This window comes from Perissodus microlepis, chromosome 4 (genome assembly GCF_051167445.1).
Source record: "Perissodus microlepis isolate ML-2025 ecotype Zambia chromosome 4, ASM5116744v1, whole genome shotgun sequence".
NCBI lineage: Eukaryota > Metazoa > Chordata > Actinopteri > Cichliformes > Cichlidae > Perissodus > Perissodus microlepis.
Window position 1 is genome coordinate 5,726,543 of NC_140464.1, and position 19,654 is coordinate 5,746,196.

General features: G+C 41.8%; 2 protein-coding genes across 2 annotated transcripts; one reads left to right on the forward strand and one right to left on the reverse strand.

Moving 5' to 3' along the window:
* Positions 1 to 9,160: 9,160 nt before the first annotated feature.
* On the forward strand, positions 9,161 to 10,442 carry cox6a2 (cytochrome c oxidase subunit 6A2). The gene is made up of 4 exons (XM_084925243.1): positions 9,161 to 9,297; positions 9,656 to 9,722; positions 9,972 to 10,114; positions 10,215 to 10,442. The coding sequence occupies exons 2-4, from the start codon at positions 9,656 to 9,658 to the stop codon at positions 10,302 to 10,304; spliced, it is 300 nt and encodes a 99-aa protein (XP_084781369.1). The 5' UTR covers positions 9,161 to 9,297; the 3' UTR covers positions 10,305 to 10,442.
* Positions 10,443 to 11,942: 1,500 nt separating this feature from the next.
* armc5 (armadillo repeat containing 5) lies at positions 11,943 to 19,648 on the reverse strand. Its single transcript, XM_084925234.1, has 7 exons — positions 18,722 to 19,648; positions 18,610 to 18,640; positions 18,407 to 18,517; positions 17,155 to 18,043; positions 16,286 to 17,058; positions 15,744 to 15,876; positions 11,943 to 13,809 (listed from the first exon to the last, which is right to left on the reverse strand). Exons 1-7 carry the CDS (start codon positions 19,103 to 19,105, stop codon positions 12,429 to 12,431), a joined length of 3,702 nt encoding a protein of 1,233 aa, XP_084781360.1. The 5' UTR covers positions 19,106 to 19,648; the 3' UTR covers positions 11,943 to 12,428.
* Between the last annotated feature and the right edge of the window lie 6 nt (positions 19,649 to 19,654).

A 19,654-nucleotide genomic window follows, 5' to 3' on the forward strand; every position in this document is an offset into this window, starting at 1 on the left:
GTGTCCACAACAGGAAATAAAAATCGCTTTAATCAGTGTCGTGTTTGATGTCATCGATGCCTGCTCCGTAACTGTTGTAGCCAAAGCCTTAATTCTGGTCTCCATTTCACTATTTGTTGAAATTAAAATGCATATATGACACATTCTTGTCAATAAGAAGCAGTCAGGTAGCATTTAGAAAGAGTCACGGCTCCATTTTCATTTAAAATAAACAACTGGTTCAAAATCTCTGCACACCTGAATGAACAACAGATGCATAGGAGAGAGAAAGAATTTTTACAAACTTACTTACCACTTTTTTTTAATAAGTCACATTGCTTTTAACTGACCTTCAACAGGTACAAAATGATGTATTGTATGCATTTTATATGGCTTCTAATACATCGTTTTGTACCTGATGAATGTCAGTTGGACTGAAATGTTCTGATTCAATAAAATAGTGGTACACGAGACACTTAAAACAAACAAAAAGGGCTCAACAGGAACTGTGAAACCAAACTTAAGCATTAACAAAGACTTGGATACAATGTAACGAGGGCACATGGACAGTGAAAAACACCTGAGTAGGTTTAAAGTCACCTTTGATATTAAGTTTTCCAATTGCAGCCAATAAGATTATCAACTTGGTGGTCTCGTGTAAATACAAACACATGGAATTACTTGTCATTGCTCGTAACGTCAGTATCTGTCATCAGAAAGGAACAGTTTTGTCTTAGTGAAGTAAAGCTTCACCCTGGAAAAACAATCATTGTTTACTCTTTGTAGACTTTCGCTGTGGCAGTTTGGAACAGAACTGTTTATTGGAGGTTTTATGCTCGTCTTCATCCAGCTTGTGAAGCACTGTGGGCCACCTCCAGGGGGGCTTAATATTAGTGTTAAGCTCCATGTAGCATAAAGAGAAGTACACAAAGACCTGCCGAGTGACTGTACTGGTGCTGGTTTTTAGGGAAGGTGTTTCAGCTAAAAGTTCGGTCAGTGCTTGTGGAGGGCTGAAACCTCTCACAATTTATTTATTTTTTTGTGTGTGTCTTTTGAAGACGTTACATACACCAACAGTATTTAATCAGGGAGTCTATCATAAAATAGAGCTCCCAGAATTTTTCAAAATAACTGTGAAAGAAAGCTGTGAACATTTCTGGAAACCTGATGATATATCAGTTTAGGAACTGTTTTTGTTTGAAAATGTTAAATGAAATTTGACTATATGGACTGAAACGTATGTATTATGTTATGTATTATGTATTAAATAGTTTGCAGGCTATATTGCATCACCATAAGGATCCTAGTTTCATTATGGGCATGCTTTAGTTCCAGATATATATCTTGGTTATATTCAACGTAACCACAAGCAAAAGAAAGATTTTACATGGCTCTGTGCAGTCCTTTGAAAACCTGAGTGCAACCCATAATTCAGTAGCTTGTAGAACAAACTTTATCAGTGATAATTTAGTAATTGTTCACTGTATGACTTCATCAGTCTCTCAGATGGATGTGGAGATATTTTTGCCCACTCTTCTTTACAATGTTGCTTAGTTCATTGAGGTTTACAGGCAGCTAGTTTTGCCTGATTCTTGTTATAGTTCAAAAACATTCGCTTGAAGATTTTCTGCTTTGTTTAGGATCATTGTCCTGTAGCATAACCCAGTTTGGTCCAAGCTTTAGTTGATTTGAGGTACTTTTGATTATTTGCTGTGTTTCTAAACATGTAGTCCTATGCATCATAGCCAGACATCTTCAGTTTGGTCTCATCTGCATAAAGAACATTATTCCAAAAGTCTTGTGGTTTTTTCAGATGCAGCTTTGCAAACCTAAGCCGTGCTATCATCTTCTTTTTCGAGAGAAGAGGTTTTCTCCTGGCAATCCTTCTAAAACAAGCCACACTTGTTCAGGCTTTTACTCAAAGTACAGTGAGGAACTTTAACATTCAACATGCTAACTGAGGCCTTGCAGAGGCTGAAATTGAGCTCTTGGGATTTTTGCTGCTTCTATTAGCTTTGCATGGTCTGACTTTGGGGTGAATTTGCTGGAGAAAACCACCCCTGGGAAGACTGTTGCATTGTGTTAATGCACGCTTCAATGCTCAATACCAGCAAAATGCCAAAGCTTCTGCTTTTGCAAAGCTGCTCACACTTGCTGACTGCTACGTAGGGCTGCCCAGAGTCCTGTGAACAACTTCAGTGTTCAGTAGCATTGAACATTTCCACTTGCAGATGAAATTTAAAACAAAAACACCTTGAACAAGTCTCATACAGTAAAACCTGAGTGGCACATAAGTGTGCGTGTTATGTCAGACTGTTGGAAAACATCCATACAGCAGATAATAGACACACAGAACTTTCCTTCCACTCATTCTGTCCACATGGGCGCTGCTGATGTGATGGGTGTTATATGGAAGTTTCCACTGTGGAGAAACACCGCTCACGTCACTCTGAATCCCCTCCCGTCTCAGTCATGGTGGGGCAATACTGATGGTCAAATCTGGCTTCTCACGGTTTGCTCAAGTGTCTGCACCCAGTCACTCTGCAGTCCTGTCCCACTCATATTCATCCCATAAGAGAAAGGTTGAACTGTTTCCCCTCAGCAGATTAGCTCATACTAGACTCTACTCTGGTACTTTGCACTGTAAAAGGCAACGGTATTAGGTACTGATAAAAGTTGCAATTAAAATATGAAAACATACTAAAATTGCATGACTCTGTATGCACTGGTTGACTCATGACAATGAGCAAGTTTCACACAAAAAAACAAAACAAAAGCCTTGCATGTATTTTTCTATCTAAAGCCCCAAGGAGAAGACTGCACAACCAGAGATTGGGACAATACTAAACAGTGGCGACACACTGAAAGCAAGTCACCCATCCCTAAATCGGGACTCTCAAATCTGAGCCTTCAGTTTTAATTAAATGCAAGGATGCTTAGAGTTGCATTGGGAGCAACAAGAATAGAAAGGATTAGGAATGAGTACCTCAAAGGGCTAGCTCAGGCTGGACAGTTCAGGGATAAAGTAAGAGAGGTGAGACTGAGTAGGCATGGACATGTGCAGGTGAGAGATACTGGGTGCACTGGGAGAAGGATGGCAAAGATGGAGCTGCGAGACAAGAGGGAAACAAAATGCAGTGCGTGCGGGCAGTTGGAGCGACACCGAAAAATGCAAACGAGAGCAAGAGATGGAAACAGATAATCCGCTGTGTTTCATTAAAATCAGGGCAACAATGAAAGATCTGCTTCAGGAGTTTTCAAACCGGAGAAGGTTTATTGAGCCATTGTCAATTTTTTAACTGTTATTTCTTTTATTTCCGGTTCACAAAGACACATTATCCTCAGTCGCAGGGGCAAAGAAAAGCAAAGAAAAGAGGCAGTTTAACAGACTTTTGTCTGTGAAGAAGCAGATGCTTTCTCTCTAGCTGTGTCACTACTGAATAAACCCAATCAATGCCTAATAAGCAAACTATGCACCTGCAGATTTCTCTTACTGTTTCACTTATAATGGACTGTATATGTACAGTACTGTGCAAAAGTTTTAGGCAGGTGTGGAAAAAATGCTCTTAGAAATGTAAATGATTGTTTACTGGCCCCAAATGTATTCTGCAGCAGAAACAACGACCCCAACCACACAGCCAAAGTCATTTAGAACTATCTTCAACATAAAGAAGAACAAAAAGTACTGGAAGTGATGGTGCGGCCCACACAGAGCCCTGATCTCAACATCATCGAGTGTGTCTGGGAATTGCACAAAGAGACAGAAGTATGTGAGGAAGCCTACATCCACAGAAGATCTGTGGTTAATTCTCCAAGATATTTGGAACAACCTATCAGCCAAGTTCCTTTAAAAACTGTGTGTAAGTGTAGCTAGAAGAACTGATGCTGTTTTGAAAGCAAAGGGTGGTCACACCACATATTGATTTGATTTAGATTTCTCTTTTGTTCATTCACTGCATTGTGTTGATTGATGAAAATAAATGATTAACACTTCCATTTTTGAAAGCATTCTTTGTTTACAGCATTTTTCTCACCTCCCTAAAACGTTTGCACAGTACTGTATATGTACTTGTTCCGTTACTACTTAAGGGGCAGCACAGTGGCACCGTGGTTAGGACTGTTGCCTCACAGCAGAAGCTCTGCACCACCATCTGCTCAGAGGCTTTCTGTGTGGATTTCTCCCAATCTCTGTGTGGGTTTTCTCTGGCTACTCCAACTACACCCCACAGTCCAAAGACATGCAGTTAGTGGGGTTAGGCTAATTGGTGATTCTAAATTGCCTATAGGTGTGAATACAAGTGTGAATGGTTAGCCATGTGACAGTCTAGCGACATGTCCAGAGTGTACCCCACCCGATAGCATTCGGTCCATTTCCATCTCTTACTTCCTATTTTAAGTGATTATTTCTCTATACTTTCAATATAAAGATAATCAAAGGTAAAAACTGCCATTCCAAAATGATTTGTAATCCTGATTTGGTTTGCTTAATGACAGAAACCGTAGCCTTGAAGTTCTTAATTCAACAAAGCGCTTAGGTGTGAGCTGTTCTCATGTGAACGCATGTGAGACAGGCTGGCGGAGGTTCTCTTCGCTTCTGTCCAACATCTCACACACTTATTGCATTGCATACAATCCACCGTTGTCTTTCTCTTGGCAGGAAATATCCACAGACTCAGCTGTGTGGGTGTTAAGGGATGTCAGGAAGGGTCGAAGCACCTGAGGTTCCTTTTTTTAAAAGAAATTGCAGAACAGTTTGATGGATGTTTTAAACCATTTGTTCTGTAAATGAAAAACAAGTATAAGTGGAATGAGACTAATTACAAGACTATCACCTCAGCGATGTTTGCCCATATTTTTATTTACACATGCCTCTCCGTGTTTAGTCTGCAGTGTTTCCTCTGGCTGCCTCCACACACACTACTGAAAGGCGCTGTTCCTGAAGCTTGTGCAGAAAAGCTGTTGAATCAGTTCAATCTGCGTGCAGCTGTCCTTCATCCTGCCTACAGACAAAGGTGCTGTGTTCAATGCTGGAGAGACACTTAGCTCAGATAGTGAGAATTCAGGCACAGCGCTGCTAAGCAGGAGTAATTTTGACCATGCTCAGTATCGCAGTAGTGCAGCTTAGGCTAATGGGATTATTATTTCTTTGAAGTTATCAACCTTATGATGGCACTAGAGGAAAACATAAATGAACAGCCACGTAAGCCAGTGTGATTCATAATAACGAACATCACAAAAAGCAAATTAAATCTGCCAAACTGCCACACTCCCTGGGTTTTGTGTTGTTTTTGTGATACATTTGAGATCAAAGTAAACGGACCATCCAAGAAACTGATCTCATATTCCTAGGTGCCACCTCCATGGATCTAAAGCAGTAAAGTACAGTAGAGCTGCAGAAAAAGTGTGAAAACCGAGAGGGTTTTTTAACATGAACTAAACTCTGCCCACCTGAATAAATAACAGTTGCACAGGATGAGAAAAAAAATTCTTTAAAAAATATTGTAACCTTTAATTGTTTCATTGTTGCTGAAGGTTGTCTGGACCGGAACGTGGACACACACACACACACACACTGAAAGTGAAAGTGAGTTTGCTAGAGATCATACAGACAGACGAGGCAGCTGTCTGAACGTGTTTGGATGAGACTAACTAGATGTTTTTATTTTAAATATGAAGTGTAATGCTGATAAGCTCGGTTTCTATTTCTATGACGCATTGTGGTGTTAGGGCATGTTTTGCGGCATCAAGGCCACAACAGCTCCTCCAAGCCAATGTGCAGAACTGAGAGGCAGTTACTACAAATGCTAAACTGCAGTTTCTTTGCATAACAAAAAAGGGGATAACACCAAAAACAATGTAATATATGTAATATTTTAGTTTAATTTGTTAAATCTGATTCTCTTGCACAACTTTTGGAGCGTCTAAAGTTCTGCAACAGTAGACTCATATGAATCGTGAACTTCTATACCGAATACATTTTGTTTCCATTTGAATGCCTGTTTACAGATACTTATCAACGCAGAGCTTTGATAGGTCAGTGGGCGATTGAAATAACATCTCTTGAGGTTGACTGCAGTTTTGGCCGTTTTAACTTCAGCACAGCTGCAGCACATGCAAACCTCAGTGTGTGCAGTGAGATGGCGCCTAACCTCTGCCCAAAATAACACAAGTGCTAGACGTTCAGACAGGATGCTTGCATGTCTGGCTGACATCACCGCTGGCTCTCGCTGCTGTTTGCTCTGCAGCCTGAAGCCGTCCAAACAGAGACGACAAAGCCATTACTGAGTGTGAAAATCGCAAATTAACACTCATGGAGGGGAGAACTCAAAGTGGAGACACTACCTTTTTATGGAGATATTTTTAATGTTAAAAAAGTTTTTAAAAAATATGATTTATGACCCGACACAGGTGTAAAACAGACTCAGTTAACACCATTCGGCATCCAAGCTGTGTGCAGTAAATCAACCAAAATCGATACATATGACAAAACTTGCAGCAGTCTAATGAACTCTAATGAAACTGCTGAACTTTCAGACGGAGGAAGTGGCGTTCAGTGCAGAAATGAAAGTGTATAACATCACAGAGCAACAGCACAGGAGGCCTAAAGGAGCGTTTAAGGACAGTTTGCTTTTCACAGCAGCACTACCCCATCTGCTGGACAGTCTGCTCTTTTTCTGTGCACTGACTGCCAAACATCTCGCAGCAGAATAGACGCGCTTTTTCATCAAATGCTTCTAACTGTGGCCAGGAACTTTGATTTAAACGTTATTTATCCACTCATCAAGAAGTTTACTTGAGGACTAGAGCTGACCTTTGTCATGATGTCACAGGTAAGGTTTTCTATTACTGACTTTCTCACATGGACCCACTGTAATCATGAGTGGAAACGTGTGCCACCACTCACGTGAGATGCTACACCAGGCTTGCAGCAGTTTGGGGCTTTTGCTTTTCTTTTCAGCAAACTTGCAGTTTTATCTCTTCTTCAAGTTCTCTTCATCATTAAGATCTTGTCTTGACTTCCACAGTTCGTCTTTAACTGCATTTCTTAATGACATTCTGGACGCCGGAAATTACAGAGTGAAAGCACCTTAATGTCTTTTTATAGCCTGCTTTTGAAGGCATTAATTAGCTTCATTAACAGATCCTCAATCTGAGCCTCAACTCAATGGTCGTCCTTTGTTATGGCAAGATTTGAAGACTCTGAGGATTTATTAAGCTCTGGAAGTTTCATCAGCAACTCCTAATGACAATTCTTGACCTTTAATGCTTAAGTTCGGACGAGTCAATTAAGACCTAACACATTAATGAAGGGTTTTACAAGTAGATTAGAGCCAAAATTAAACTGCATCTATGACCTGGTGTGCGTACATTTGGATTTAGGATGATATTTCTGCTGCTTCCTCGAGTCTATCAAAAAGATGCACACCTCAGTCTGAGGTACCAATATAATGACACCAAAAGACTAGAATTACATAAGTAAATAAAAGCTCCCTCTCATCTTCTTAGTCCTGCCTCTGTGGATCTGGTGCTTAGAGCCTGTTCTTGTGCTGCCATGCTCAGAGCCTCTCTGTTGCACATTAAGCAGGCCTTTTCTAACCACTGGCAGGATTTCCTTCCTGTCTGTTGATGGTACATCCCATGCATGCTTGGTCTTACATGACAGGACCTTCTCTTATTCATCATTACTGCTGCCTGAGGCACTCTTGGAGAAGCTCATCTGCCATCTTCTTGATGTACTCCTGGATGTTTTGTGTTTTTATCCTGGACTGTGACTCAGATGCTAGCTAATCCTCCACTAATCTCCTGTTTCTAATGCTCAGAGTCTCAGGATGCTAGACTTTCCATGCATTAAGAAGAGTGTTCATGGCTTGACAAGAGTAGCATCTACAGTGCCACAGGAATTTATTTGCCTCCCTTCTGAATCAGATTTCTTCGTTTTTGCATATTTGTTTAGATGTTTCAGATCATCATCTTAGTCTAATATTAAAATTTATATTAGACTAAGATAACCCGGGTCACAAAAGAACCCAGGATATCATCTAAGGAGCTGCAAGCCTCACTTGCCTAAAGCCTCACCTGTTGTCGGCCAGAGGGGCCGATGGCGCGATATGGCAGCCTCGCTTCTGTCAGTCTGCCCCAGGGCAGCTGTGGCTACAACCGTAGCTTGCCTCCACCAGTGTGTGAATGTGAGAGTGAATGAATAGTGGCATTGTAAAGCGCTTTGGGTGCCTTGAAAAGCGCTATATAAATCCAATCTATTATTATTATTAAAGTCAGAGTTCAGGATTCAATAATAGGAAGGGCAATACTGGAGATTTCCAAGTAGAAAACCACTGCTGACCAAAAAGAACTGAACTTATCGCGAGGTTCTTAAAAAGAACTTCAGACCAACACTCAAACACGGTCGTGCAGCGTGATGGTCTCAGGCTGCTTTGCCGTTTTAGGACCTGGACGTCTGCTGTAATTGCTGGAACCATGAATTCTGCTCTTTACCAGAAAATTCTGAAGGAGAATGTAGGACAGAGATTTGAAGCAAGCGTGGCCTTTGACCTTAAACACACCGTTCATGTTAGAAAACCCAAACATTTGATTGCAGTTCATGCTGGCACCGGTGACACAACCAGTTATTAGGTTTAGGGGCAGGTTTGGATGTCCTTCTTCTCTTAACAGATTAAATCATCATTTTAAAACCACTTTTTTAAAGAAATCAGGAAAGGGGCAAATACTTTTTCACAGCACTGTAAATACACAGATAAATTAAAATGTGTGCACTCGAGTCCTGTTTTTAAAGATGTCTGCAGATGTCAACTGATCATTAAAACCCCAAAATCACCAGTGCATGCATGTGCACGATGTATGTAAACTGCTGACCACAACTGTATTTCACTTCAGTGTTCATCTCTGTGAAGAATGAGGATGTGAATATAATGCTAAGTGTAAATAAACTCCAGACTACTTTGAACCTTCGACCCACAGATGAACCAGTGTCTCTCTCACTTTCACCGCTATGCTCCGGATGAAACTACATATGAAAGCAAACACACTGTTTATATCTAAAAACCCTGAGCCTTTCTCATGCAGGCTGAATGTGCTCTGCAGCACCTCCTTCCTATCCCCTTCGTCATGTATATCAGCCCGCCTTTGCACTTGACCAAATATAAATGTTTCTTGGCCCGGCTTCAGGCTGAAATGGGGAGGAGTCTGACAAAGAGTTCAGCTTAGGACAGACTGAAGGACAAACGGGGAGGAGGAAGAACTGGTTTGATATAAAAATAAGAGGACAATAACGAATACTGAGCACCATCTACCTGAGAAACAGTAAGTTTTTACCAGATTTTACTGTATTTTAACTGAAAAAGGGCTGTCAAAATTCTGGACATACACCAGCAGTGGTAGGCCTTTGCTCAAACCTGCTTTGTAGCTACTTTGTTTGGTACTAAAGCACATGACACACGTGGTTTAAATAACCTTATCACTGCATGTTCTTTTCAGCTGATCTTTAATTTCTTCTTAAAATTAAAATAATTAAATGTTGCTTCATTTTACTTTTTATATTACACATAAAATTCCAATAGTCAGATTCTGTCTGTTTCTACGTGCACTCTGGTGTAAAAAGTGCATTATTTATATCTACAGCTGCTATTAAACTTTGTTTTCTCTCATTCCACCTGTTCAGATGTCGGCCGCCTTAGCCGCTCGCCGGGTGCTTGCTGCTGCGTCACATTCAGGCAATGAAGGAGGAGGTCAGCCTGTCCTTTATAACTAAATACCATAATGGTTCAAAGCCTCCAAATGTTAAGCCTCCCCATTAGAGATCAAAAATAAGGCACATTTACTTTTTAGTTGAACATTAACTGAAATGTCTGCAGAGCCGGCAGCTATCCTTGCTCTGGCAAATAATCACAAACTGACCAATAGTGAGGCAGGTCCTGTGATTTATTCCCCGTGCTTTAACAAGTGCTTCACTTGTGTATTTCTGTTGTTTCGGACAGCAAAGACCTGGAAGATACTGACCATCGTCTTGGCCTTTCCTGGGGTTAGTGTCTGCATAGCCAATGCTTACATGAAGGCCCAGGCGCACTCACATGAACAGCTCGAATTTGTGCCATATTCTCACCTGCGTATCCGCACCAAGGTGAGTCTCTGGTTAATGTATTAATTAACAACCATTTATAACTATAAATGCTCACTCTTTCAATATCATTTTCTCCAAAATACTATATGTCCCCTTCCAGAAATTTCCCTGGGGAGATGGAAACCACAGTCTGTTCCACAACCCGCACACCAACCCTCTGCCTGACGGCTACGAGAGCTCCCATCACTGAGAGGATCGGCTCAGTTTCTCGGCTCTATCCTGCTGCATGCTTCAAACTCCGGTCTGCAGTCTACTTGGTTTAATTAAAACGGCTGAGGGGCCAAGTAGACAGCCAGGAATAAAACCACTTTGTGCTGTATTACCATGAGTGCCAGTTCATTTTTTAAATTGGAGAAGTGCTCATTTTAATTTAATCAATACACAAAATATGTGTCTGTGTGTGGTGCTGTGATGAAAGTGTATTTACATTTTAGACCGATGTGATTGCAGATTGCACTGAGTTTTTCCATGAGGGGTGCCAAATTTAGAAAGATTAAAATCCAACATATATCAGGCTTTAAATATAAACCTATTATTCTATCATACATCAGTTTTTTCCTATTGTTAAACAATAAGTAGCATCAAGTATCATAAGTGACCTGACTCGGTGGCAGATTCCACCGTGTCATAAAGGTGCATTGTTTTCCACAAACTATCCAGACGACTCCACTGGCACGTTGCTTCACGCCAACTCAAGCCCACATAAAATTTTTGGCAACTGTTTCCCCGACTGAAAACTTTTATGCATGACCAATTTTTAAAGACACAGAATGCCGAGTTTCCATGAGCCTGGTCACAACAGTTAGGCTAACTTGACATTTACTAGCCTAATTGAGGTGGGTTAACTCTCCGGTGTCACCCTCCTCTCTCCAGCTGTTCTGTCTGCAGCACTGCACAATTATACTGTAGTGATAAATGTAACAGCAGGGCTGCCTCTGAAATGGACGTATGGCTGGACCTCCATTGGACTGGAGCGATGTTACGATGCCCAACACCACCACCTAACCTAATGCATTTACTCTAGTACAATTTTAATGTATTTGTGTTTTATTCCTGTTACACAGCTTTCTACTGCATTATATTATAAATGCAAAATAGCATACATTTTAAAGCTTACTTGGGGAGATTTTAAACTAAAAATTATTTTATGTTGGCTTATTGATAAAGCTATCCAGCAGTAGAAATAAAACCTTCTCCAGCTGATCTACACATTCACGAATTAATGGTTATGATCAATTAATATAATGTGTATGATTCTGAATAATGAGAACTTTTGGTCAGAACCAAATATCCTGATTGCCTGCAGGTCCTCAGATTCCCACTCCACTGACAAAAAATTGCACTACCCATTTACAAAATTTTGTATAATTCAGTGTGGTAGCTAGCCTGGTGTTGCCGGGTAGATAATTTGATTAGTAGAAACCACTTTTTGAAAGACCAGAATGATTTTTCAGGGGGAAAACAAATGTTGGACTGGAAGGAAACAAAGACAGTGGGAGGTTAATCACCCACCTCAAACATGAAAAGAAAGTACTGTATACCTATATCTATGTGAGAGCATTGAATCCTTTTGTAAACTGTTACGTGCAGTCAAAAGAAAAGCTGAACAGGTACTTGCCTGCTTCTTTTACCCATAAAAAAATCTTTAGCCCCAGAAACTTTGTAATGCACTAGCAGAAACCCTGAAAACACCAGAGTCATCTGGAGAGCTTGACTTTCTCTACTGCTAGTTATCCAAGTTAACCATAACTCAATTAACTTTCAAGGCTTTAGGTTTTCCCTTTTTTGTCTACGCACACCCTCCCACAAGAAGAAACTGAGAACAAAGTGATGTTCCACCAATATATTTACTGGCATAAATTTATGAGCCATTTGAAATGTATATACGTTGCTTATCTGCTATTCCACTTCATCTCCAACAACTAGCTCTCAGACCAACCCTCATAATTTTAGCTATTTTTATCAAATGCATGACAGACATCTGCTTTAACGTTTCCCCGGTTAAAAAAAAAAAAAAAAATAGAAAAAAAAAATTCACCAACAGTAAATTATAGTAGATGTATATCATGCTGGGACGTGCTACATTTACATCCAAGCTAAACAGAAATGTATTCTTCAAAATGATCAAAATAAATCAACATAAATCAGCAGTTCCTTCTGTGAGTGCTGGAGCAGCATATTTTTAAGGTAACCATGCTGCTGTAAACCACATAATCCATGTGCTTCCTAAACGTATGAAGATGGAAACTCTAGACACTTAAACTCACGCTGTGCCCCTTTAAATTATGTGATCAATCAGTATTTCGATCCTTGCTCAGGTCAAAGCTACGGAGACCAAACTTAACAGATCTTGTTTGAGAGTCTCTGCACAGTCAGCTTCTCTGGCCAGTCTGCGAAGGCAGTCCCCGGCAATGGAGGAGGACAGGAAGGGCCGAGGACAGTCCTGACAGCCCAGCAGCAAGGACAGGCAAGCCCGGCCCAGTGCTGGGTAGCTGTACCGCTGGGAAAACCAGTACAACTGGGGCAGCAGAGCAGCCAGAACACCACCTTCAGCAAATGTTTCCGAGGAGCGAGAGCCCTGAGCCGCAGATTTAGGAAGCTGCTCTGAACCTTTAATCAAGCTCTTTGGTCTTAAAGTCAGCTCTTCTGAACTGACTGATTTGTCCACTGTTTTCTTACCGTCTGTCTGTTGCAGGGAATTTGGTTTCTTTGTTTTTTCAGTTTGCATCTTAAATCCTGTCAGCTCTAGCTCTGACGTTCGATTGGCCAGGCTTTCCTCAGCAGACTCGGGGCACTCGTGGTCCATTTTGGATGCATCCTTTTCAGCGTTGGCCTCTGTTGTAGTCCGATTAGCAGCTTTCGGACAGCAGGACAGGAGAAACGACACACACAGGTCCTCTAAGTCTCTCTGTAGCTCACTCACCAAAAACCTGCAAGCTCCAATCATCATCTCACATAACGGAGTTTTCTGGAAATCCACGTTTCCTGCCGAGCGCTCCTCTGTCTCGCTTTCATAGAGACTCAGACCATCGAGCACCAATTTGTCCAAAATCTGGCACTGCCCACTCTTCCTTCCTTCCTCCCTTTCCTTAATCGTTTCTTCACCCTTAGTAAAGCGACATCCATGCAGATAATGTAGCACTGGTAATAATGCACCTCTGCTGACATCTTTAATGGGGATAGCTTCTTTTGAATTGCCCTGAGCGTCTCCAAATCCACCTCTCAACAGGGCCCTGAAATACTCAGAGCCAACCCCACCTGTGCCCTCAACCCCAGCTACAGCCTCCCTGCAGGCTGGGACCTGGGTCCCATCATCCAGCAGCAAGAGCAGATCAAAGTTAGAGATGCTGTAAGGGCACGTGTCTGCTAGCCGAGCTTTTTTAGAGGGAGGCGGAGAAAAATGGCCAAGGTTACTGATCGACTGTCTTATAACTGGAAATGAATGTTTTTTGTCAAGCTCGGTTTTAATGGTACCTTTGAGAGCAGACAGGCATCCAGTCAGGAGAGAGAAGTACAGCGAGTGGAGATGTGAGGTCACGCCTGAATGTGGAGAATTCAAAAAGTCAGAAAGCAGTCTTTCACATTCAGCAGGGTGGTCTTCGTCCGCACCATCATCATCGTCACAGCTGAGAGGCTGCAGGGCCAAGAGCAGCCCGCCGCTGTCCAGAAGAAGTTTCTTCAGCAGTGACTTGTTGCTGTACGAGAAAAAGAAAAGGTAAAAACATTAATAGTGAGTGTTTATTGTCTATTCTGACCTTCTTTGTTCCCTCTCATATACACACTGTTACAATGATGGATACTCCTATTCAAGAAGGAAATTGTTTCAAATAATAAGGTCAGCATATGTACAAGTAATCCCTGAGACAAAAACCTCACACTACAGTAAGCTTATTTTCAGGCTTTTCTTTATTATCTGATCTATAAGATGTCAGGATGTCTGGCAGTTTCTAATATAGTTGTTTCAGGCACGCAGGTAAGAGAACAGAAGCCCCGCCTGCCTGCTGTTCAAGCCTTCTGTTTACAAGAAACAGCCAGTCTGAGGATATTTGGTGCAAAGGTTGAAGAACTACAACAGCTTGTTTCAGATAGAAGATTTCCATATTTCAGAAATATAATGCAAGTAGAATAGAATCCACTATATTTGGTCTACTTCAAAATTCATCACAGATTACAGTTATGTGGGGCTGCAGCTATCGATTATTTTACTAATTGATTAATTTATCAATTATTCCATCGATTAATCGAGTAGTAGAAATATTTTTGTCTTATTAATGAATAATGCAGAAAAAAAAATACAGGTTTTTTAAAACAAACTGCTCATTATGTTCGCTATGTCTTTTGTTTTATCCGTCAACAAAACAAACCCTTTTTATTTACGTTTTAAATTTAAAAAATTGTCTTAAATGCAAAAATATATTTTTAAAAATACTCTCAAGTATAGTCAAATAAAATAAGATGAATATGCAATCTAAACTAAGGCATAAAACATGAATCTTTACTGTCTTCTTGGAAGGCTTTTTGAGTTTTTCTACATGTGTTTTTATGTGTTAAAGTGTGCAAGTGAATGACTGAGTTTGCGTCTGTAAGGAAAAAGGAAAATGTAGTGGCTGCAACGAAGAGAAGCAAGCATATCTGAATATTCTGAAGTTTGCCCCGTGCATTGATGCAAAGCACTTTGTGTTGCTGAACACAAGAGGTTATGATGGTGTAGATAATGAACATTAACATTAACATTCACCGTCCAACCTAAGATCCCTCGGGTCAGTGGCTCAGAGTTTTACTGGCCCATGTACATTTTTTTTGGCTTGAAAAAAAGCTTTCATTTGTATATTTTTAAATATTAACGCAATTTAATTGAGACAGTATTTTAGATTATTTCACTTTGAATCTGAAAAAGCTTTGACATAAATGGTCTAGTGCACACCACGTCCCCGTTTAGACTCACCCCTGTTCGCATCCATGTAAAAAAGGACAGCTGCCGTCAGCCGTCAGCGAGCTGTATAATCTAACCAGTCTGGTATCAGACTAAGTTACCAGTTCATCTGCATATTTTAATACAACTCCTGGAGGCTTGCTGCAGATTTTTCTCTGTGTAAAACAAATGGCGGTGAATGGAGCAGCTACAAAGATTGTTTTTCTTCATATCACAGTTTGTTGATGAGTTGGTTTGATGAAGAGCCTGCTGTTTTGGACACGAGAAACACGTTTTCTTTCAATCAACCTGAGCTCACCGTCTCGTAATGACTCCGCCTCTTTGCTCTTCACGGGATGTAAACAGACTCCGCCTCCCCATTAAACTGTGGTAGCATCATCACTGCTGCTGTTGGGTCATCTGTGTTTTTGTTTAAAATTGGGAGCTGAGTTTTTTTTCCCCACATGCTGCTCCTAAATATGTTTATATTGCAGGTCTGTTTTTTAAGTCGCAAATCTGGGAGAAGCGCTCGCGTTTCCATGGTGACAATGTTTCGCTACAGAGCCGTGCCTTAAACGAAGTGTCGAAGCAAAGAATGTGTGCCGAGAATTTTTTAGAACTGAATTTTTCGAAATACTCAATAAATCGTTGCAGCCCTACTGTTATACATTTAGTATTTTTTTACGAATACATTATCAGTACACGTCCAATACTTACCTGCTGATAAATGGCAGAGACAGTGCACAGTTCAGCTTATCTGAGTCAGAGCCAGACAGCATCACATGTGCAAGAACCCCAGAGCCAAATCCAGACTCACACTGGACACGCAGGTTATTCAGAAGGGCCACACCTGCAAAGTCAGCACACAATTATAAACTCTTTAGTCTTACATAAAAAAACAAAAAGACCAGATATTATATTTGATCGAACAAAAGACGGTTCCTGAGATAAATTCTGATCAACAGCGAATCAATATCGTCCCTGTAGTTAACCAAATGTGACCAAGCAGCAACTGAATTAGTTGAATTTTCAGTGTATCGGTGTAAAGTTCAGGGTTACTTGTTAGGAGTCATTTCACTTGTAGCCTGGCTTTCTCGGTTCAAATAAAAATGATTCCAATAAAGCAAAATAAGCAGATTTTAAATGTAAAAGACTAACACTGCACCTCTCCTCTGTGAGCATATTTAATTACTTATGTGTGCATTATTTAAATCTTGTATAAGGTTTCACTTATTTTAACATGACTGTGTTCATCTCACCAAGCTGTTTAACTTTGGCTTTCACTCTGTCCGTCTGCCTGTCTCCTCCTTCAAATCCTTCTTCTCTCTGGCAGAGATGGTGGCGAATGAGCGCTACAGAACCCGTTCGGAGAAGCGACTGCAAACAGTTCGGGTTGCAGCTCAGCCGGCAAAGCATGCGGAAGCACTTGCTGCTGGGATCCTCACGCTGGGTAAGGTAAAAGAGCAAGCCGGACATGACGCCTGAGCTGACCAGAGCAGCACTTGGATCGGTGGCGTGGGAGAAGCGCGACAGCAGCAGCAGGATGGGTGACTCTGGCGTCCAGGGTTCGGGGTGGTAAGGGTGATGGAAAGCTGATGCACGAGGCACAGATGGAGGAGTCTCAAGTGTGACTTTAGTCAAAGACGTTGTTGATTGAGCCCGCGGCCTGCGTCTGAGTGGGGATGAAAACTTGGATGGAGAAACGGGGGTTTGGCTTGTTTTAGTGGGAGAGGAGATGGTGGAGGAACTAGGCTGGGTTTGTGGTGAGAGCATATTTGAGGGAGGCAGATTGGTGACTTTTGATGATGATGAAGACAAAGGCGAAGAGTGAGGTGCTTTTTTAGAAGCAGAAGAAATAGCCGGGTTGGGTGAAGAAGAGTTTTTAAGAGAGGAACTAGAATACGGGTTTGAGGAAGGGGTTTGAGGTGATGAAGATGGCGGGATCTGAAGACTCCCCCATTCTCCATCAACATTAGAAGAATCTAGAAGGTCCCCTTCAGAAGCTATCAAACCCTCAGACACCAACCAGGACCTGGAGAAAGGAATGAAATTGTAAACAATATAAAACAGAAAAAAACAATGCATTGGGAAAACTAAATTTTAAAAAAGAAATTTCCTTTTTCCATACCTGAGACTTAAAAAGCTGGATGAGCCCTGCTCCCTACCAGATTCTTCCTTTTTGTGTCCCTCGGGAGGAGGAAAATCAAAGGAATCAAAACATGATGAAGACAGGAGCTCGGTGGGAGACGTACTTGAGGACAGGCTCACGTCCATCTTCTCAGTCAATGGCTCCTCTCCTCTGGTGAGCTCAACTAGCCGTGCAACAAGAAGAGGAACCAGCCCCAACTCCTGCAGCTGCTCCATGGCAGATTCATCAAAAACAAAGTCTACACAGGCCATAAGAGCGAGACGGGAAAGAGGATGACTCTGATGAGCCGACAAAAAGCCAATCAGTACCTCCAGTCCGCCGCTCTCTTTCACCTTGGCCCGGTTCACGGCCTCTTTGCAGCACAAGCACAGAGCCTTGAGGAAGACTCCTGACTTCAGTGGGTCCCTTTTAACCTCCTCTGTGAACTTCTGGATGACTCCCAGTGACCCCACGAGAGGGCGTAGGCAACCCTGAGAGCACATATTGGCTAATGTTTTCAGTGCCAACTCTTCAAAGGGTTTACCAGACTCTCCTGTCACCATGACACCCAGCTGAGCGAGGACCCCGGAACGAGACACCTCCCTGGCACATTCAACACCACAGCCCCGGGTGAGCTCATGGAGAGTCCTGAGAGCTGCTCGCCTCAACCCCTGGGGATACTCTGGTGCAATAAGAGGGGTGAGCGCAGATAGGGTCCCTTGGGTGAGCAATGAAAGGCGATTAGAGGGCGTATCACAGAGGTAGAGAAGGGCTCGAGTAGCAGACTGAGCACACTCAAGTTTGGGACAGGCATCTTTGGGTGGAGCAGCTGTGGGGGAGGACGGTGCAGATGAAAGAGACACGCAGAGAAGGAGAAGAGGAACACCACCTGTGTGATAATAAGAACGATTAATAATCAGAGTAATTATATAGATTCACAGGTCAAAGAAAACACATTTTGATAGACTTGCTTTTATGTGATGGCATTACATGTGATATCTTTGTACTGTCTGGTTATCAGCTTTCAGTTTTTTTGTTTATTGTCTTCTTTCCCGTTTGACCTTAATGATCGACTTTAAATCTGCCCTTTGAGCACTCTGCTTTTGCCTGTCTGTTAAAGCACTTATTATTATTATTATTATTATATTAATACATCTACAACTAAAAAAGCCCATTTGGAAGCTTTCAAGCTCATTTTAAATGCTGTCAGCTACAAAGGTGGATGTGACACACAGAAGCAGGTCAGACATACCGGCAGAGTGGATGAGTGCAGAGCTTTCTGGATCCATGGCCAAGTTCCCTAAAGCGCGGGCTGCTCGGTTCAGGACTGTCTCCAGTGCCACATTTTTCTTAAGGATGTCCACTACGATAGGCATTTTTCAGATATAAGTTATGATAAAGATTGCTTAAATTTAAAAAGTATAATATATAGTATAACAATAAATCACCACTTACCTACAATATTTATCCCATCAAGTTTACGCACCTGATATTGTAGGAAAGTAGGAAAACATTTTAAAAGTTAGTGACTTTAATAAACAAACTCATCTATTATTTCTTGTCTCACCTCTATTCGTGTCTCCAGCTCAGTGCAGCAGTTGCCCAGGATGCTAAGAGCGAGATCCAGAGTTTTCCTCGAGCACTCTGGGTGTTTAATCAGATCCAACAGGTGCCGGAGACCACCCTGACCTCTGAATCTGGCAATGCCAGCCTTGCCGCCCTTGATGTGCTGCGTCCTAATAGCAACAAGCGCTCGCCACTGGGAGACTTTGGACCTCTTGTCCGTTTCTCTGGCACCGCCTGAGCCTGACTGTCCCTGACGCTCAGACCCCGATCCAGATTTGGAGATGTGAGCCAAGCACCAGGTCAAAGAAGACTCTGGTGATGGTTGTCCTTCCCTGGAGGGTGTTTTCGGGTTTTTTCTGTCACATTCTGCAGGTGATGCAGCCATGGCCCCCCGGATTTCCAGGTAACAGGTGTACTTATTTTTAATTTGTCCTCCTCAATTAAAACAAATATCATAGGCGCCGCGAGGCATCACTGGACGTTTCCAGTAAAACACCGAGAAATTATATACCATGTCCTTTCCACTTAGATATACTCAACTCTTGGTTTAGTTCATTGTCTTTAAAGTTTCCGGGAAAAAGCGACTTGTGTGGTAAGAACTACAGATACCAGCATGAAAAAGGAAAGTGTTACCGCCTGACGCCGCACTCCCCGACGGGATATGGAGTTCCGACGGCTTCGGTCCGATCCCTTTAAAACTGGCCTACATCGTAAGAGGGCCAAGCAAACGTTAATCGACCAAGTGGACGTGTATTTTCTCGGTGTAATATATTTTTTACACACAAAATGACGAATTAAATCTCTATTTTATCAATGTTTTTTTACCACTGGCCGAATAATTTTTGTGAAACAAACTGCAATCGAGTGGGTTAGCCGCTAACGCCATCTTTAGCCAAACAACAAAACAGGGTCGACCGAGGGAGGGAGCAGGGAG